Source organism: Dipodomys ordii, unplaced genomic scaffold (genome assembly GCF_000151885.1).
Source record: "Dipodomys ordii isolate 6190 unplaced genomic scaffold, Dord_2.0 Scaffold22, whole genome shotgun sequence".
Taxonomy (NCBI): domain Eukaryota; kingdom Metazoa; phylum Chordata; class Mammalia; order Rodentia; family Heteromyidae; genus Dipodomys; species Dipodomys ordii.
In genome coordinates this window covers 6,172,534-6,192,437 of record NW_012267238.1, presented here as the reverse complement: position 1 = coordinate 6,192,437, position 19,904 = coordinate 6,172,534, and the positions used below count along the sequence as shown (strand labels likewise).

The window sequence follows — 19,904 nt, the reverse complement described above, 5'->3', positions numbered from 1 at the left end:
GAGATCCTATCTCAACCAGGTAAAAGCTAGGTATGGTGGTACTTATTTGTCACCTAAATAATGTCAGGAATTATAAATAAAATCACAGTTTAGCTTAAGCATAATAAACATGAGACTCCATCTAAAAAAATAATAAAAGCACAAAGGTCTCTAGGGGTTGAGCACTAACTCAAATGCATGGCCTGAATTCAACCACAACAACCAAAAACAAATGGAAGTGGCAAAGAAATGGTATTGTAGGAGAAGTCCAAGGACACAGTGATCTTGGAGGTTATAGGTTTCTTTTAGATAGGCCAGAAATGAATGAAGAAGTGATAGGAAATAAAGCTTAGAATGAGTTCTGACCCATATGCTGTGTGGTTTTAAAACTTTGTCCACTGCCTTAGAAGGGAATAAAGAATCCTACAGAGTGTGATAGTTTACTTTCAGTTTTTCAGAATGCCCTTTCTATAGAACCTGAGGAATGTGAATATACCTGAAGGTTTTAACCTGGAGATGTGGTTTGAGCTGTTCTGGTATAATGATTTGACTCTGGGGGACTAGAAAGGGCCAGACTAATGTAGGAATTCTTTGCCTTCAAAGAGAAAATAGTGGCAATATTGTAAATAAAACCTGTTAGAGTACTTGGGAGCTATAAATAAGGACATAGAGAAAAAAAAATAAAGGTAAATTGTAGGAAAGGGTGACATTGAGGTGGGGTGGTATAATGGAAAAGATTTCTTTACGACATGCTGTTTGACCAGTTTCCTAAATGAAGGGATCAAAGCCAGCCTTGCATACATTTAGGGTTGTAGGAACAGAAAGGTGGTCAGCATAGCTGACATCTGGAAAGGGAGTTGGAGGATAGAATGTTATGAAGGGGTGCTGGGCTCGGCTGACCCAGTTGGACCTGTGACCCATGGAGGGCAGGTAGATGACAAGCACTGGATGGGTTTTAAGCAGGGAAGGGACATTATCTGATATGTTTTAAATATAATTATTATTAAGGTTTGGTACAGAGGGGTTACCATTTCCTAAGTCAGGCAATGAGTACATTTCTGGTTGTGGACAATATTACCCCTTTCTTGCTTTCCCCTCGTTTCCCCCTCCCATTCCTGCTCACAAATTACATAGATCATTTCCCACATAGAATATACTGAATAGCATGATTGCATTTGTTTACCCTTCCAACCTCCCTTTCTGCTCCCCCCAAAAGAAAAAACCCAAAGCAAAAACAAACACCACTACCACCACCACCACCACCACCAACAACAACAACAAACCCCATGTTTCCATTTGCTAGAGTCTGATCAACAGTATTTTAAATGTTCAGAGAAGTTACACCTTTGGGTTCCTCCCCTAAGTATTCTTCTCTAATCTGTGTGTGAATGTCTAGAGCCCTATAAAGGCTATCATGGCCAACTGTATTATAGATATAGCTTAACATATGAGAGAAAGCATGTACCATTTGTGTCTCAGAGCTTGGCTTACCTCATTTAATTTGATTTTTTCTAGGTCCATCCATTTGATACCTATTTTTTAAATAAGTTTTTTATTGTGAAAATACTGTACAGAGGGGTTACAATCACATGAGCAAGGTAATGAGTACATTTCTTATCAAGCATTGCTGCCTCCTCCTTTGTTTTTCCCCTACATCTCTTCTCTCCCGTCTCCACAACTACACTCCCAAGCAGAAAAGGTCAGATAAGATGATATTAAGTGAAATGAACCCCAAGATAAGGACACAAGTGTTTTTTTTCCTTGCTTGCTATTATTTCTTATGTATTTATAAAGTACCACGTGCTTTTTTTGTTGCTTTGTATGTCCCTTCCCCATGGCATAACCCGTTTTCACTGTATTTGATGTTGGTATAATTTGGGGAGTGGAAGGGAAAAAATAAATTGTTTAGATATTGATACCTCTTTTTGAAAGTCCACTCAAGAGATGAGAACTGGTAGCTCACATTTGTACTCTTAGCTAGTCAGAAAGTTGAGATCTGAGGACTGTAGTTCAAGGCCAACAGCGGCATGAAAGTCTGGGGAAAATGTTCCTCCAATTGACCACCAAAAAGCCCGAACTAGAATTGTGGCTTAAGTGGTAGAGTGCCAGCCTTAAGCCAAACAAACAAAAATCTCAGAGACAGTGCCCAGGCCTAGCGTTGAAGCCCCAGTACTGACATGCACATATACAAAGTCTACTCAGTCTGTTGCCTGTGGCTCATGCGTGTCATCCCAGCTACTCAGAAGTCTGAAATCTGAGGATCATGGTTCAAAGCCAGCCTGGGTAGGAAAGTCCATGAGACTTTCATCTTCAATGAACTCCTAGAAAATGGAAAGTAACGCTGTGGCTCAGAGTGGTAGAGCGGAAAAAGCTCAGGAACAGCACCCAGGCCCTGAGTTCAAGCCCCACAACTGACCAAAAAAAAGTTCACTCAAGTTTCCTTTTAGAGAATGCACTTAAGACCTGAGTTGCTGGGGCTGGGAAGGTGGCTCAGTGGTAGAGCGCTTGCCTTGCATGCATGAGGCCCTGGGTTCGATTCCTCAGCACCACATAAGCAAAAAAGAAAAAAGCTGGAAGTGTTGCTGTGGCTCAAGTGGTAGAGTGCTAGCCTTGAGCTGAAAAGCTGAGGGACAGTGTCCAGGCCCAGAGTTCAGACCCCATGACTGGACTCCATCCCTCCCCCCAAAAAAGACCTGAGTTGTTTCCTGTGCTATTCTTCCTCCTGCACTCAGAGGATGATAGCCTTTCAGTTTTTCAGAATGCCTTTTCTATTTTCTCTTTTTATTCTTATTCTCCTGGAGAACTTAGTCTTTTCTAAGTTAAGGGCTTAGTCTTCCTGTCTTAAACATATTTAAAACTATCCAAAGTAGTGGGATTTCTTATTCATGTGGTAAAAAGCCTTTAAGATTCTAATTGATGGGCTGGGAAGGTGGCTCAGTGGTAGAGCGCTTGCCTTGCATGCCTGAGGCCCTGGGTTCAATTCCTCAGCACCACATAAGCAAAAAGAAAAAAGCCGGAAGTGGTGCTGTGGCTCAAGTGATAGAGCACTAGCCTTGAGCTGAAGAGCTTAAGGACAGCGCCCAGGCCCAGAGTTCAGGCCCCACGACCAGAACCCCCCAAAAAAAGATTCTAATTGAGATAGCAACCCAAACTTCATCCTCTGAGGAAGGGATTGGTAACTTATGGCATGGCTTGTTTGTGTTCAGATTTTTATTGTTCAGGTTGGTACAAGGGTCAGCTTGAATACCTCTGTTAAGATGGTTCTCCATTTTGGCTTTGAGCTCACACAGATCTGGATTTCAGTCTTGACCCCTGTCACTTCTTCACAGTGTGAATTTATTTGAATTTGTTCTGAAAAAATTAGTTTAATAATACCTAATTTATACAGCTCTTACGAGTGGATGTAGTTGTGAGGTCTCTTAGCATTGTCTTGCCATAAAATAGTTGGATTCCTTCTTATTCTCCCACATGAGTAGATAAATGACTAAATGAAAAGATGAAGGAATGAATTCTTCCAGAACAAATAACTAAGCAGACTTGGTAGAGGAGAGGTAAATAAATTCATTAGGTGATTGTTGAGAGCCAACTACATTCAAGAAACTTTGGTAGGAATTAGTAGTACTGAAATGTATTAGGAAAATGTCTTTTCATTAAAAAATGAACAGTGACAAATAAACATCTAAACGTTACAAGTGGGCACGTACAAGATTGCTGATGGTGCAAACAGGAGCGGTTATTCCAGCCTGGGTTGGGTAAGGTGTGGCAGCTAACTGACCATCAAAAATGTATACAGAAATGACAGAGGTAACATCGTCTATGAAGCTAAGTTCAACTTCTTTCTCTTTCCAGATAGAGCAGGTGTTCTTTGTGTGCCTGGTAATTTCATTTTGCGTCTCCGTCACTTTGCTGTTCTTGTGGATAGAAACCTCCAATGAATACTTTGACTTTGACTGGTGAGTCTTTTTTTTTTTTTGGATACTTTTATTTGTATTAATAAGGTCTGATAGCCACTTGGATCCTACCTCAGGTTGAAACAATCAGAGTAGGTAGAATGGGGGAAATTAGACTTTTCACAGACAGCATGTAGGTAAGAGACCTGCCTGGGGCAGAAGGAGGATGCTTAGCACCCAACCTGGTACACTTCTCCCACTTGTACTCAGCTTCATACTGACAGCAAACCTGCGTCCGTGGGAAGTGTTCTCTGTGTTTCCAAAGCCTTCTCAGAGGATTCCCTGTCATCTTAATCTTAAGTCTCTGAGTTACTGATGTCTACACTACTGGGTCTTCATGAATTCTGCCTTTGAACTCTGCCTTCTCTGCTTACCCTTTCTTTCTTTTTTTTTTTTTTTTTGGTGGGGGGAGTCTGGTCGTGAGGCCTGAACTCTGTGCCTGGGTGCTGTCCCTCAGCTCTTCAGCTCAAGGCTAGCACTCTACCACTTGAGCCACAGCGCCACTTCTGGCTTTTTTTCTTTTTCTGCTTGTGTGGTGCTGAGGAATCAAGCCCAGGGCCTCATGCATGCAAGGCAAGCGCTCTACCACTGAGCCACCTTCCCAGCCCCTCTGCTTACTACCCTTTCTTTTGGCCTAATACTTCCAGTATTGCTGTCAACCTTATTCATTATTTGATATTTGGGTATGATTTTGTTTCTTAATAGGAGATAGTTGGTTTTTCTCTTTATATCAGTAAAGCCTGTTTAGTTATTTTAAATATAAAAAATGTAGAAAATTAGAAAATAAATGATCAGCCATATTCTTTAGTGAAAATCACTTGATATATATTTTCCAGCCTTTAGCAATGCTTACTTTCCTATTTATATATATATATATATATATATATATATATAATTTTGCTTTTCTTTTTCACGCAACATAGAAACATTTTAGCAAATCATCACAACTCCCTCTGAATATCATTTAAATGTTTCAGAATACATTTATTTAGATGTTTTTCTTTTGTTTCATAAGACAGGGTCTTGTTCTATAGCCCAGGTTGGTCTAGAACTCACTATATAGCCCAAGCTGGCCTTGATATTGCAATCCTTCTTTCTGCTTCTATCTCTCAAGTACTGGAATTCTCCACTCCCCCTCCACACACAAGCACCACCATACACAGTTATTTAGCTATATATATTTCGTTGCTAGACATTGAGTGTTGCCAATGTTCTTGTGCTATAGTAACGGAGAGAAATCTTCTCACAAGTGGAATTAGGTCAAGAACTTAAAATTATGCTTTTACAATTAGTAAACCTTTGTAGAACTCCTTAATAATAACAATAAAAATTATGCTTTTACATTAGTGTTTTCTCACTACGAGTCAGTGGTTCATGCCTATAAATCCTAGCTACTCAGCAGATAGAGATCTGAGGATCAGACTTTGAAACTAGCTGAGGCAGGAAAGTCTGTGAGACTCTTACCTCCAGTTAACCACCAAAGAGCCAGAAGTAAAGTTAGGGTTCATGTGGCAGAGCAGTAGCTTTGAGAGAAAAAGCTAAGGGAAGGCAGCCAAGGCCCAAAGTTCAAGCCTAATACCAGTATAAAAAAAAAGTACACTCTCAAAAAGTTTATAGTAGCAATTTTCATTTAAAATAGAGGCACATGCCGATGTTATATCTTTTTAAATTAGCGTAGATTAATTGTACAAAAGTTTCATTGTGACATTTCTGTACATTTCATATAATATGGACTTTGATCAAATTCACTCTCTCTTTTACTCTTTCTTATTCCCCTCTCTTTCCTTTTTTTGATTAAAGAGTTATGTAAAGAAGGTTACCATTTCACAAGTCAGGTAATGAGTACATTTTGTTTTGGATAGTGTCATTCTTTCCTTCACTTTCTTCCAGTTTTTCCTTCCCAACCTTACTCACAAGTTTTGTAATTCATTTTCAACATAGTGTCTAGTGAATACCACTGCTCATTTGGTCACCCTTTGTCCCTCCATTTCTGTGATCCATTTACCCCTCCAAATAGGGATATAGGAAAAAACAAGACAAAAAGAAAAAAAAACATACTGTTTCCATTTCCTGGAGTTCATTTTGATAAATGTTATTTATCAAAGGCATTGCCCCTTTGTGTTACTCTCCTAAGAGTCTCCTCCCTTGGTCTCACTCTGTGTGGATGCCTAGATTCCTGTTCAATTGATCATGTCCAAGTATATTTTAGCTCTAGCTTCTGCGCATGAGAGAATATATGCACTGTTGATCCCTCAGGGCGTGGCTTACCTCACCTAACATGATCTTTCCTAGATCCATCTGTTTCCTGCAATGACATATTATTCTTTTTAATGGCTGTATAAAATTCCAATGTGTGTAAGTACCACATTTTTTTTGGGTCCATTGCTTTTTTTTTTTTTTTGCCTAGAATTACTTGGGTTATTCGAGATGTTTATTGTTTCATATGAACTTTTTCTCTATCTGGGTAAAGAATGTCATTGGGATTTTGATAGAGATTAAATTTAAAAATTAATTTTTAAATCATTTTTGGCAGTATGGCCATTTTCACAAACATAAGACAGTCTTTCTATTTCCCCATGTTGTCTGATTTCTTTTTTCAATTTTTTATAGTTTTTGCTATAAAGGTATTTTGCTTTCTTGTTTAGGTTTATTCCCAAATATTTTTTTCTTTTGAGACTATTGCCAATAGAATTATTTTTCCCAATTTCTGTCTCTGCTTATACATTGTTGGTATACAGAAAGGCTACTGATTTCCATGGATTAATTTTGTATCCTACAATTTTCCCAAAGTTATGGATCAGTTCTAAGAGTTTGAGGATGGAGTCTTTTGGATTCTTTAGGTATAAGATCATGTCGTCTACAAATAGTGATACTTTGACATCTTATTTCCCTAAGTGAATACCTTTTGTATCTTTTTCCTGCCTTATTTATTACTCTGGCTAGGAATTCCAGAACATTTCAATCCCTTACCCAGGCCTTTTTGGATGTCCTGCATTTTCTTGATCATTTTCAACTTGTATTCAATTTTTCTTTGATCTGACTTTTTATTTCATGTGCTAGTTCTGTCACCATTGCTTCAATAGTTCTTTGTTCTCCCTCTCTTCTTTGCTGTCACTAGAATCTTTCTTTGGGTTGTTGGTTTCTGAGAATGGCATTGTTATCTTGATTGCTCATGCATGATGTGATCTTTAACTGTGATTTACACATCTTGGGTTCAGGGTTTGTAGAGGCTGTTAAGATTAGGTATTCCGTTCAGTGGTAATGGGGTATGATTTTCTGGTTTTCTTGTGGGCAATGTATAGTTGGTGTCTCCCGGAAAGGTCCAGCTGAGTACTGTCTCTCCCCATGCTATGTCCAAAGGTGGTATATGTGGGGATTGCATGGAAGCTGTTTGTGCCCAGTTAGGTGTGAACCACAGAGTTGTGGGATGTTGTTGGTAACCTGCTCTAGGATGCTCAGGCAGGCTTCAGGGCTGGCTGGGTGTAGACCCCCAGTGCTGTGGGCGAGAGTATCCGGCAAGGTCAAGCACAGATGAGCTTTGAGAGTTGCCTAGGCACAGACCATAGGCAAGATGGGTGAGAGCTTCCCACATATGATGGATGCCCCACCTGGCTTTTGAGGCTGTCTGGGTGCAACCATCAATGCTGTGGGTGGCTCCTTGTGGGATGTAGATTCTCCCACCCTGACACTGTTGGAAGCTGGTGACATCCCACTCAGGAGTAGAAGATTGAGCTTGAGCAGGTACTGGCAGGCATCATATGTGGAGATGCATGCTTGGGCTTTTAGAGGCCCCTCTCTGTCTACTGGATGTTTTAGAGGTCTCACCACGCCTTTCTCTGGGTTAGAGGCCCCCCCCCCCACTATGCCATTGCCAACAAGATGGGTCTCCCATCTTGACTGTTGAGGTATTAAGGGACCTGCGAATATCTTTCCTGGAATTAGGGGTCCTCACTGTGTCTGCTAGCAGCAGCCCTCAGAGACTATTCCCAGGGTTAGGACCCTGCTGAAATCAGTCCTGGGGTTGGAAGCCCACTTTTGACTCGGCACTGGTGGCTTAGTTTCCCTCTCTGTATGAGTTCCTGATGGTATTAGTTCCTGTCCATATTGACAATGGGCGTGGCTTGCAAGGGTCTGGGCTAAGAGTGCTCAGTCCTGTGTGGCAGTAAACACATGCTAAAATATGGGTCCCAGAATGGGTCCCAAGTGCTTCTGGCCTCACCCAGCTCAAGACGGGGAGGCGTTACCACCGTTGTTCGGCAGCAGAATTTACCATGATGGCTGTGACCTAAAATCCTCAGAGGAAATGGCCCAGAAGTACCCCAGAGAAAGACCCCCTCAGGACTTCGGGACCCTCGGTGAACCACTTATGACCTCTAAAGAGTGAGACACTCCATCAAAGCACGGTTAAAGATAAAGTTATTTACATCAGAAAGGGGGCCTGGGCTAGATACCCAGAACCAAAAGCAGCCTCGACCATCAAACCTCCAAGCCTCCAATAGGCAGCCCCGACTTCTATTAGTCGGTCTGCAAACTTCCAAACCTCATATCTCCAAAGCGCCAAACCTCCTTCTCTGCAGGCCTCTCCACTCTCCACAGGACTGCCCTGCTCTGCTTCAGGAAGTACCTCTCCACAGGCCTCTCTTGGGGAAGGTCCCAAATGACCCCCCCAGAGGAAGCCCCAAATGGCCTCTTGAGGAGGCTTGCCCCCACCCTCCACAGGCCTCTCCCAGGCTTTCCCCTCCTGCTGTCTGTCTGTCTGTCTGTCTGTCTCCCTCCCTCCCTCTCTCTCCCTCCCTCTCTCCCCTCCCACCTTGCTTGGAACATGCAGTTTTATACATAGGCTGTGCCCCTCTCCCAATGGGACTCCAATGGGACTCAGAGTTTCATCTGCCTAGTAATTTCTAACCCCATGCTCCTCCCCCAAGCTGCCCACTGTCCAATCACTTCCAATCGGAAGCTCACCATGTGGGGCTCGAGGCCCCACCCCATCCAGCAGCATGCCCTGCCCCCTTTTGACTACATGCCCCGCCCTTCCAGCAGCACACCCAGTGGATGGTGAGGTCAAGCCTCTTGATGCACCTGTAGCTAGTGGGTACTACTGTCAGCCAGAAGAGGAAATGACTCAAATTTGGACCATGGCTGAGGTTCCTGAGGATGAACTAAACCCATTTCATGTGCTGGTGGTTGAACCCACTGCATCAGATATTGAACTGAAGAAGGCCTACAGGCAGCTGGCAAGTGATGGTTCATCCTGATAAAAATCATCATCCTTGCTGGGCGCTGGTGCCTCATGCCTGTAATCCTAGATACTTAGGAGGCTGAGATCTGAGGATCACGATTCAAAGCCAGTTGGTGCAGGAAAGTCCATGAGACTCTTATCTCCAATTAACCACCACAAAACAGGAAGTTGTGCTGTGGCTCAAGTGGTAGAGTGCTAGCCTTGAGCTGAAGAGCTGAGGGACAGTGCCCAGGCCATGAGTTCAAACCCCACCCAACAGACAAAGAAAAATCATCAACCTCAGGCTGAACAGGCCAAAGTTTTGTGGGTAGCTTGGGACATTGTCAGCAATCCTGGAAGGCAGAAAGAATATGAAATGAATGGCAGAGAATGAGCTAAGCAGGTCAGTGAATGAGTTCCTGTCCAAGGTGACCTTAAAAAGGTAATGAATACTATAGATGTGCAGCCTATGCCAAGGAAAGCATAGGAGGTTTGAAATGGACTGGGAACCTAGGAGTGCTAGATACTGTGCTGAGTGCTAGACTGCATCCTGCTGAGGAAAGAGACTTTTGGGCAGAGTCAAGCATGTTAGGCCTCAAAGTCACCTACTTCGCACTGATGGATGGAAAGGTCTATGACATTACAGAGTGGGATGGATGCCAGTGTGTGGGAATCTACCCAGATATCCAGAGTTCCCTATCATATCTCATTTGGTTCTTGGATGCCAGGCACCAATGGATGACACTGAGAGATACCCTCCTGCTGACCTCCAGGATTTCTTGAGCTGGATTTTTCAAGTACCCCCAAGCCAGATGTCCAATGGGAACTTCAGCTCCTCAGCCTGGCCCTGGGGCCACTGCAGCTTCTGAGCCCAAAAGCACAGCACCCAAGGGCGAAGCCAAACCCAAGTGGCGGAAGAAAGTGAGGAGGCCCTTCCAACGTTGACAACCCCTCTTATTTCCTCAGATAATGTCAGGAAGGCAAAAGGGCTGTGTACAGTGCAGAATGAAGTTTGGTTTGTTTTATTTTTAACTATTTCAAAAAGGGAAAATTTTATTTTATTTTTTTGGGTCCGGTCGTGGGGCCTGAACTCTGGGCCTGGGTGCTGTCCCTCAGCTCTTCAGCTCAACGCTAGCGCTCTACCACTTGAGCCACAGCGCCACTTCCGGCTTTTTTCTTTTTGCTTATGTAGTGCTGAGGAATCGAACCCAGGGCCTCAGGCATGCAAGGCAAGCGCTCTACCACTGAGCCACGTTCCCAGCCCCAAAAGGGAAAATTTTAAACTTCAATTGTTTACTCAGTACTTGTAGGAAGCTCCTGAACTATTTTTCTTCCCTGCCCCCGCTAATACTTAGGAACCTAATCTTGTCTTTTGACAATACCAAAGAAATAGAGGGGTCACTAGAGCAAAGAACTTAGGTTCTAGACCTAGGCTAGACAGTATATATTCCTTTAAGGTGCAAGAACTGGGTATTTCCCTAAGGTCAGTAAACCATTGTCTTATTTGCTTTAGGGCAAATAACATCTCCCATTTAAACTGAGTGTATTTTAGGGGGAACCTCCTCTTTTACCTTGATATAGTAGTCAAAAAGAGAATGAGAAAGCATGTAGCCCTAATTGTGAAGAGGCATAGAGCTCAAAGAGTAGACATGGAATTTTTCCTCTGACTTTTCACCTTGTGGGCAGATTACCCGACGTCTTGCTTGTTGCTGCAAGGATGGCCAAAATTAATTTTTAAAAGACAGTCTCATGCCCTCTACCCTTGGGTGAGGGGGAAGGATAAAGGGACTTTGCAAAAGCCCCAATGTGATCCAAGGGTTTGTATTTTTTTAAGTTTGTTCATATTTGTATGTACATATCTATTTAAAGCCAGGGGATTAGCTTTCTATAAATATATAACTGGCAACCTTAAAGAAAAGAAATCAAGTGGTATGGTCTCTGAGTTGGAGCCACAGGCTTTGTCCTTTGTCCCTAATTCACGCCCAATCTCTGGAGCAATCAGCCAGAGGTTGAATCCTTGATTGTCTGGTGTGGGCTGAGACTGATGCTGTTCTGAATGCCAAGCACCACAGTTTGTCCTTTTGTCCCGAATTGCCCCAAGTGCCAGTTCCTGACACAGCCTGAAAGAGGTTAAACCCTCTCTTTCCTGGTACAGGCTGAGACCTATATGGTCTCTGGGTTCCCAGCTCAGAATTTTCTCTCTTGTTTATGCTCTCTCCTGACCTTCCTATGTCACATGCTTGCTTTTGAGGCAAGGGTTTGATTTCTTTCCAGGGCCTTCTTGCTGGCCTCCTGGGGGTGGCAAGTTCACAACTCATGGTTGTTGTTGTTGTTTGTTGGTCATGGGGCCTGAACTCTGGGTCTGGGCGCTGTCCCTCAGCTCTTTAGCTCAAGGCTAGCACTCTACCAATTGAGCCAAGATGCCACTTCTGGCTTTTTCTGTTTATGTGGTGCTGAGGAATTGAACCCAGGGCTCGTGCATGCTAGGCAAGTACTGTACCACTAAACTACCTTCCTAGTTCCGACTCATGTTTTATTGGTGTTCACGTGGTCTTTCCCAGATTTCACCTGTGAAGTAGTTTCCTCTGTTGCAGTTCAGCTGCAGTGTTGGTGGTCAGGCTGCTCCAAACAGAGGGATCTGTGCAAAGTGACTATCTCCACTGAGCAGTAGGCTGTTTGGATTGGAGATCTGCACCAAACTGCAGTCTGTTCCATGCAGTGGACTTCCCAAAGCAGAAGTTTGCACCAAATGTTGTGTTACACTTTAAGTATATTCTCCAGTGCTGTTTCAGTGGCTGTGGTGATTAGTTTTCATCATAGAAAGTTTTTAGGTTTCTGTCAATTATGATGGATAGCTTTGTTTATTTCAGTAAGTTGTCAGTTATTTTCTTTCCATACTGTCCTTGCTTTTTAAAGTTTCTGTTGAAAAATCTGTTATTCTGTTACTTTTTCCTTGATAGGTGACTGGCATTTCTATCTTGAAATTGTCTTTCTTTGTTCTGTGTGCCTAATGTCTTAACTATTATATGACATGGGGAAGATCTGCTCTCATCTGTTTTTGAGTCCTAAGAGACTCATATGTAAATGACCATCTTGACCATCTCTTTTTCAGGATTTGGGATGTTTTCTGCTATCACTGAATATGTTTTCTGTGACTTTCACTTTTCCCTCTTTTATGCTCATCATTTGTGACTTTGGTCTTTTAAATGGTATTCCAGAAGTCCAGTGTTCTAATTGTTTTTATTTTTCCCCTGATTGTTCAAACACATCTAACTTGTCTTCAAGCTCTAATATTCTATCTTCAATTCCATCCTGAGAAAGGCTTTCAATTATGCATTTCTATTCATTTTTTGAATTTCTTTCATGTTCTGTATTGTTTACTTCATTAGCCTCTTTGATGTTTGTTTTTGGGGGGGGTCTGGTTGTGGGGCCTGAACTCTGGGCCTGGGCGCTGTCCCTCAGCTCTTCAGCTCAAGGCTAGCGCTCTACCACTTGAGCCACAGCGCCACTTCTGGCTTTTTTTTTTTTGCTTATGTGGTGCTGAGGAATCGAACCCAGGGCCTCAGGCATGCAAGGCAAGCACTCTACCACTGAGCCACCTTCCCAGCCCCTCTTTGATGTTTTTATGAAATTCATTCAGACACTTCTTCATGTCCTTTTTAATTGATATTTTTATAATGATCTCTTTAAAATTCTTTGGGATTTCAGACACTTCACTATTATTAGTGTCCATTCATGTAAATTGTTCAGTTTGGGAGGAAATATCCTTGTTTTGTCATATTTCTGTGTTTCTTTGTTGGGCTTTGGTTATTTGAGACTAAGTCACTGCTTGAAATCTTTAATCACTCTAGTCTTTCAGTTGAAATTTCATGAATATTCAGGACAATGAAGTGGACAGGTTGATGTGATTTGTATGACCACTGGACAGATAATTGCCATTTACCATGTGTTCAAGACATGTTGGTATCAAATGGGGTAGCAAGTGTTGCCTTAGTGTGATTCCTAAATGTATCAGAATGGGGGAGGGGGGCGTGCAGTAGGCCATTGAGTTCTGCCCTGCCTGAGGGAGAAGTGAGGGACATAGTCAGTCTACCTCCTGGTCTCAAATGTTTACAGACCCTATCTAGCATTTCACCTACCCTGAGGAGGAATAGGCTATGGAAGTCTCACGATTGAAAATGGCTGGGCTAAGAGTGCTTAGTCCTGCCTGGCAGTAGCACATGCTAGAATGTGGTTCCCAGAGTGGGTCTCAGTGCTTTCTGACCTCACCCAGCAATTCACCTGTCTGAGAAGAGGCTATAGAAATCATATGATTTTGCTAGGTGCTGGTGGCTCATGCCTGTTATCCTAGCTACTCAGGAGGCTAAGATCTGAGGATCAGGCTTCAAAGCCAGCCAGCACAGGAAAGTCCTGAGACTCTCATCTCCAATAAGCCACTCAGAAAACCAGAAGTGATACTGTGGCTAAAGAGGTAGAGTGCTAGCCTTGAGTTGAAGAGCTGAGGGACAGTGCTCAGGCCCAGAGTTCAAGTCCCATGACTGACCAAAAAAAAAAAAAAAGAAAAGAAAAGAAATCATACGATTTTTATGATCTGGGTTTGGAGCTGTTAGATCCCCTTGGCAGCAAACATGCTCAGACCAAGTTTCTAGGTGTGGGTTTCAATACTTTCAGATCTTGCCTGACAATCCACCTCCTTGTTGGAGTAGAAAGCTATAGAAATCCAATGATTTGGAGGATCTAGGATCTGATTCACCCAAGACATGTAGCCACGAGGCTGGCCCTGAGGCCAAACATTATGCCAGTCACAGACTTGGTGCTTTTCACTATGATGGGACCCACTCTTTGTTAATGAGGACAGAGCCTCTGACCATCATGCCTAGATCTGCTAGAGCTCCCTGCTGCTTGACTTTTTCTGTGGGACCACATAAACCTTCTCCCTCTCCTTAATCATCTCTCATGGCCATCTCAAATTGGAACACTATGTCCCAAGACTCCTTGAGCCATAATTGCTCCTTGTTTTCAGGCCCTTAGAGAACCTCAGTTTCTAACTGGGCCTTCTTGATAGCCAGAAGCTTTTCAGGATGGATAGTGGCAAAGTAAAATGCCTTTGTTCACTGAGACTAGCCTTTAACATTAGAGAAGTCACTACCTCACCAAATCCCTGAAATGGGATATTTGTAGAAGTGTGAAATTAGCCTGGCTAGAGTTGCCAATGTGTGGCCAGAACCAACTGGTTTATCTTGTGACTTCAAGTTCAGCCTCATCTCCTTCTCCTAAGGAACCAAGGATGGTTGATGCTGATTTTCTCTATTGCTTAGTTTCTCTGTCTATGTCTTTCTGTTGTTTTGCTGCTGCTTTTGTGATTCTTGATATTCTTCCTTTCTCATTTCAGAATATAGTCTCTCTAGTGTTGTCTCTTTTCATTCACAGAATCAAAACCATAGATGCTTCTAATGTGTCATCTTGCCCCTTCTCTAGCAGTTTTATTAAAATCTGCCAATGGGAATATTAAATATCCTAATATTGATCATTTTATTAATCATCTTGATGGGATTTTGTTTCATGTTCAACCATTGCATTTCAATATAGTTCATTTAACATTTGCTCTATAGGAAGTTTTTCTTCCTTTGCCCACCATTTTTTTTTTCAGTCATGGGGCCTGAACTCTGGGCCTAGGTGCTGTCCCTTAGCTCTTCAGCTCAAGGATAGTGCTCTACCACTTGAGCCACAGTACCACTTCCAGCTTTTTCTGCTTATGTGGTGCTGAGGAATCAAACACAGGGCCTCGTGCATGGAAGGCAAGCGCTCTACCACTGAGCCACCTTCCCAGTCCCTACCCACTTATTTTTGAGGGGCCTTAACTAAGTTTTCTCACCATAGTTCAGAGTAAATCTTTAATTATAGGCTATTTCTAAATTATTCTTCTTGTACTTGAATTTCAATTTTCCATATACATATAAGATTTTTAAATATCTGTCACTGAGACCCATAGATCACAAAGCTTATACAAAGCGTAATGTCCAAATTTTCTTGACTCTCTTTTCTATCCCTTGAGAAGAATCAAAGCACTGCAGCACAGCAATATGGTGTGTGTGTGTGGAGGGGTGCTTCTTGTCATCGATCTGAACTGGACACTTTGATATTATTATTTCTGCTATACAATGCCTTCATCAACAACTAATTCCAATGCACTTTTTGGAATTGCTATTCTAAGAGTGTTACAGAAATGTTCTTCACAGTAGGCTTTTGCATTGATCACAGCCTGGTCCAGAAAACTTTCACTCTACATGCTCTCACAATTTATATCTTCCTGGCTTCCTTCTGTAATATTCCTTGTAATCATTCCCTCTACCTGAAGGATGCAATGTGCAAGTTGGGCAAAAAGTCTGAGTACTAAAAAAATCTTTTGTCCTCGTTCAGAGTTACTTTTGTATTTTCAGAGGAGGCATGATGTCTCATTTTCTTTGTGAAATGTTCATTTTTAAAGCCTCATTTTTATTATCTTTAAGTACTTGTACAGAGGGGTTTCAGTTCATTGTTTTATATAATGTCAATACTAGCTTTGCATTGTTTTTTCCCATTTGTCTTTCTGTATTTTATGTTTTAGAATTTTGCTTATAAATAGTATATAGTTGGGTTTCTCAAGTCCAATTTGGCAATGGTTTGCCATTTCTATACCATTATACTTTCTGATATATTTGAGGTTATATTCATTATGGTATATATATACTACTATATCCATTATATTCTTAATGCTATTGTCCTGTCTGATCTATGTTCTTTTTTTAATCTTTCATTATTTTTAATCTTTCATTATTTTATAGTAAGCATTTTTATTCTTTCAAATTGAAATGTATACCCACATCCTTCCTTCCTTTGTTTCTCTCTTTTAAACTTACCATGGAAGTTAGAGCATAACTTATCTTTGTAATTTTGATACAGGGTCTCACTATGTAATCTAGACTGCTTTCAAACTTGTGATGCTTTCTCCTTAACCTAGGTGCTGAGATTATAGATGTCTACCATCACACCTGGATTTACAGCATATAGCATATATTTATAGCATATATATTTGACCCATCAAAGTCTTACTTTATTTTTAACTTATTTCTGGATAATATAGGGATCTTGAAACATCTTAATAGCATTTATTCCTAACTTAGGAGGTATTATCATGTATTTTAATCCTAAATACATTTTCACCTATATGTGATTTTATAGTTAATATTGACTTAGATTAACCTACTACATATTTACCTTTTTTATTGCTCCTTGTTCTATCATGTTTCTCTTATCATTCCATTAAGATCTTTTTCCTCTATACAGAAAACCCTGGAGTTTCCTTTATCCTCAGAATATCTTACATGCATATGGTATGTAATTTGTGCTGTCTTAGCACTTTGAATTTATTTTCTTTTCTCGTTGCTTTGTTTCTTTTGAGAAGTCTATTTCTGTTCTTTTGATATGCCTGCTTTTAATTCTTATTTATATTTGGTTTCCAGTAATTATACTCTGACATATGTGAGTATAGTTTTCTTTGTTTTTATTCTCCTTTAAGTTTCTAGAGCTTCTTAAATCCTTGGTTTGATATCTGTGGTAACTTCTCTGATATTTAGTTAAGTTGGACCATCTCTTCATGGTAGTCTTGAAAAATTTTCATAAGATTTGGAAAGCCAAAGTGAGGTAACAGCCATGTTTTTATGTTCTGAAGGTTTGTGGAGGTTGTGTTGTGTGAATACATATATAATATTTCTGACCTATAATTACACTGTGCTGGTAGGTAACACTCAGCTCCTCAACTACCTCACCTTCCACCAGACCTCTTTTTGTTTATGTCTTGGACCAACTTGCACCCAGCATTGTGGCAGGGTGTGAGATTTTGTAGGTTACCCATGCCATCAAAACCAAAACTAGAGGTTATAAGAGTAAGTAAAGTCTCATTTGTCCTTGGGTAGTCAGATGCATTGAAGGAGGTTCTGTGTGCCTTTACTTTATTTCAAACCCACAACTTTTCTTCCTGACTGCTATCATGCCTAACATATGGTGACTTAAGTGAAGTCCAACACCAGATATGGGGATAATATGAATGGATTTTGCTGTGTTCCTTTAATTGCATAAGTCTTGTTCTATAAAATCTTATTCTGTATCACAATAGGTCTGATTCTTCATCAAACTCTTACAGATACAGATATTGGTGGCAATAGAAGTTCTAGAGAATTAGAACTTTAAGGATGGGCTCTCTAAATTGATTTGGGATTATCTAGAATTGGTTGTCTCATTTGATTAAATTTAACTATATAAGAGCTTTGTTTTCAGAAATAAAGGAGATAATGGGGTTTGCTCTTCTCATGTAGACACAATTTATTTAAGTAGATATGGAAGCCAAGATGTTGGCTAACCAAATAATTGCTTCTGTGGAACATTTTGATGAAAATAAGGAATATAATGAGCTTATACTGGGTATTTTCAATAGTAAAGGGATGACATTGTGAAGTATTGGAAAATATAATAAATAATGATGTTTACAATAAATAATGTTACAGTAATAAATAATGATAATGTTAAAATGAATAATGCTTTTGAGATAGGATATGTATCCCAGATTGGCCTCCAAGTTGTTATAATGCTCCTTCTTTAATTTCGTGAGCACTGTGACTATAGATGTGTACCATCACAGCTGATGCAAGCTCTCTGAATTCAATAGGATTGATGGAACTCCTGGGTTATAGGGAAGAAGGGATGCTTAACTGCTAAATATGAGTATGGTTATCATTGTGTCAACAATCTAACACAATAAGAACTGCCTGACCTGGGAAGACATTTTATCTTGGCTAATTAATTACAATGTCCCTAAAACCGAAATAGATAGCAGTCTACTGGACTCTTACTTAGGTTTTATCTACAGAAAAGCTCTAGAACTCATGAAGAAAAAATTGAGTTGGATCACCAAATAGCTCCTCAACAAATTCCTCCTTGAATAAAGGGAGGCACTAGAGAAAAGAGCTGTGCTACATAACCAGAAGTGTGCATTGCCAGTTTTCCTCCTCAAGGAACCCCTGGCCATTTACCAGGTACTGTGTATCTAGAATGAATTTGGGAAATACTCCATTGCTGGACACTGACTCTGAAGTGACATGGATTCTTGAAGACTCAAGACGTCAATGTAGCTCACCAGTGTAGGGACCTATAATTCTAGCTGCTTAGGATGCTGGATCCAGAGGATCTTAGTTCAAAGACAACCTGAGCAGAAAAGTCTATGAAATTTCATCTCCAAAATAACTGGCAAAAAGCTGGCCTGAAGATGTGATAAGCAAACTGAGTAAGCCTGAGGCCTTCAGTTCAAGCCCCAGTAATGCCAAAAAGAAAAAATAACCCACCTAAATCAGATGAAGTTTAAGTTGGGCCTATGATGTGGTCATCGCCATTATCTAGTCTCAGTTTAAAACATGCCATTACTGGGCTGGGAAGGTGGCTCAGTGGTAGAGCGCTTGCTTGCATGCATGAGGCCCTGGGTTCGATTCCTCAGCACCACATAAGCAAAAAGAAAAAACAAGCTGGAAGTGGTGCTGTGGCTCAAGTGGTAGAGTGCTAGCCTTGAGCTGAAGAGCTGAGGGACAGTGCCCAGGCCCAGAGTTCAGGCCCCACAACTGGACCCCCCAAAAAATGCCATTATTAAGAAAATAGACTTCCTTTTTCAGTTCCCACCAATGTATTGATAAGATAATGAATTCCTCATTCTAAATCTCACTGCCTTTGTCCATACCACTGCCACCACCAAGAGTGAGTACAGATGACTAGTACAAGTTGTACTTCTATAGAATACTCTTCTTTCTGGTATCATGAACTGGTATTGCTTTTACTAGGAAATGGCTTGCTTGCTTCTTTTTTTATGTATCTTACAACCCCTACTGAAGGAAAATTCACTTACTATTTTTAATGTGGTTATACATTCACCAGACTATATTTTGTATTTTTAAGATATGATTTCTGGGTCTGGGAATGTGGCTTAGTGGTGAGTGCTTGCCTACCATGCATAAAGCCCTGCGTTTGATTCCTCAGAACCAGATAAACAGAAAATGCTGGAAGTGGCGCTGTGGCCCAGGTGGTAGAGCACTAGCCTTGAGCACAGGCCCTGAATTAAAGCCCCAGGACCAGGAAAAAAAAAAGATATGATTTCTTTAAGTTCTATCGCAAAAGATTATTTCTGTTATTTTAAAGTGAAAAGTATTGGATCATTGACATATAATATCAAGAACACAGGTATAGCATTTTTCTCTTAACAAATTATTAGTAATTTATTTACGTACAATACTATAGGAACTGAATAATCAGTAACGTTTTTTTTTTCTGGTCATGGTGCCTTAACTCTGGGCCTGGGTGCTATCCCTGCTCTACCACTTAAGCCATAGCACCTCTTCCAGCTTTTTCTGCTTATGTGGTGCTGAGGAATCAAACCCATTGCCTCATGTACGCAAGGCAAGCACTCTACCACTGAGCCACCTTCCCAGCCCAATCAGTACTATTTTTAAGGGTCTCAAATCTCTCACACAGAATAGAGTAATTAATATGGTGATTGTGATCTCAATTATGTAAGAAAATAGTCATGAACATGGATGAGGAACCTGCCAAAATTCTATTAAGAAGTGACCTTATGGAATGGCTCTTTTAGTGTTATAGAATGTTTTTGTTATACTGTTTTTAATGAGGATATAACATTTAATTTTTAAAAACCCTTAAAAGCCCTACCACTTATAGAG

The 19,904-nt window shown here is 41.0% G+C and overlaps 1 protein-coding gene across 1 annotated transcript in view; it reads left to right on the top strand.

The window, feature by feature from the left end:
* Gdpd4 (glycerophosphodiester phosphodiesterase domain containing 4) overlaps nt 1-19,904 on the top strand; it is an 87,295-nt gene that overhangs the window by 7,348 nt on the left and 60,043 nt on the right. The window contains exon 2 of the mRNA XM_013013971.1: nt 3,829-3,932. Coding sequence (XP_012869425.1) covers nt 3,829-3,932 — 104 coding nt within the window. The remainder of the gene's footprint in view (nt 1-3,828; nt 3,933-19,904) is intronic.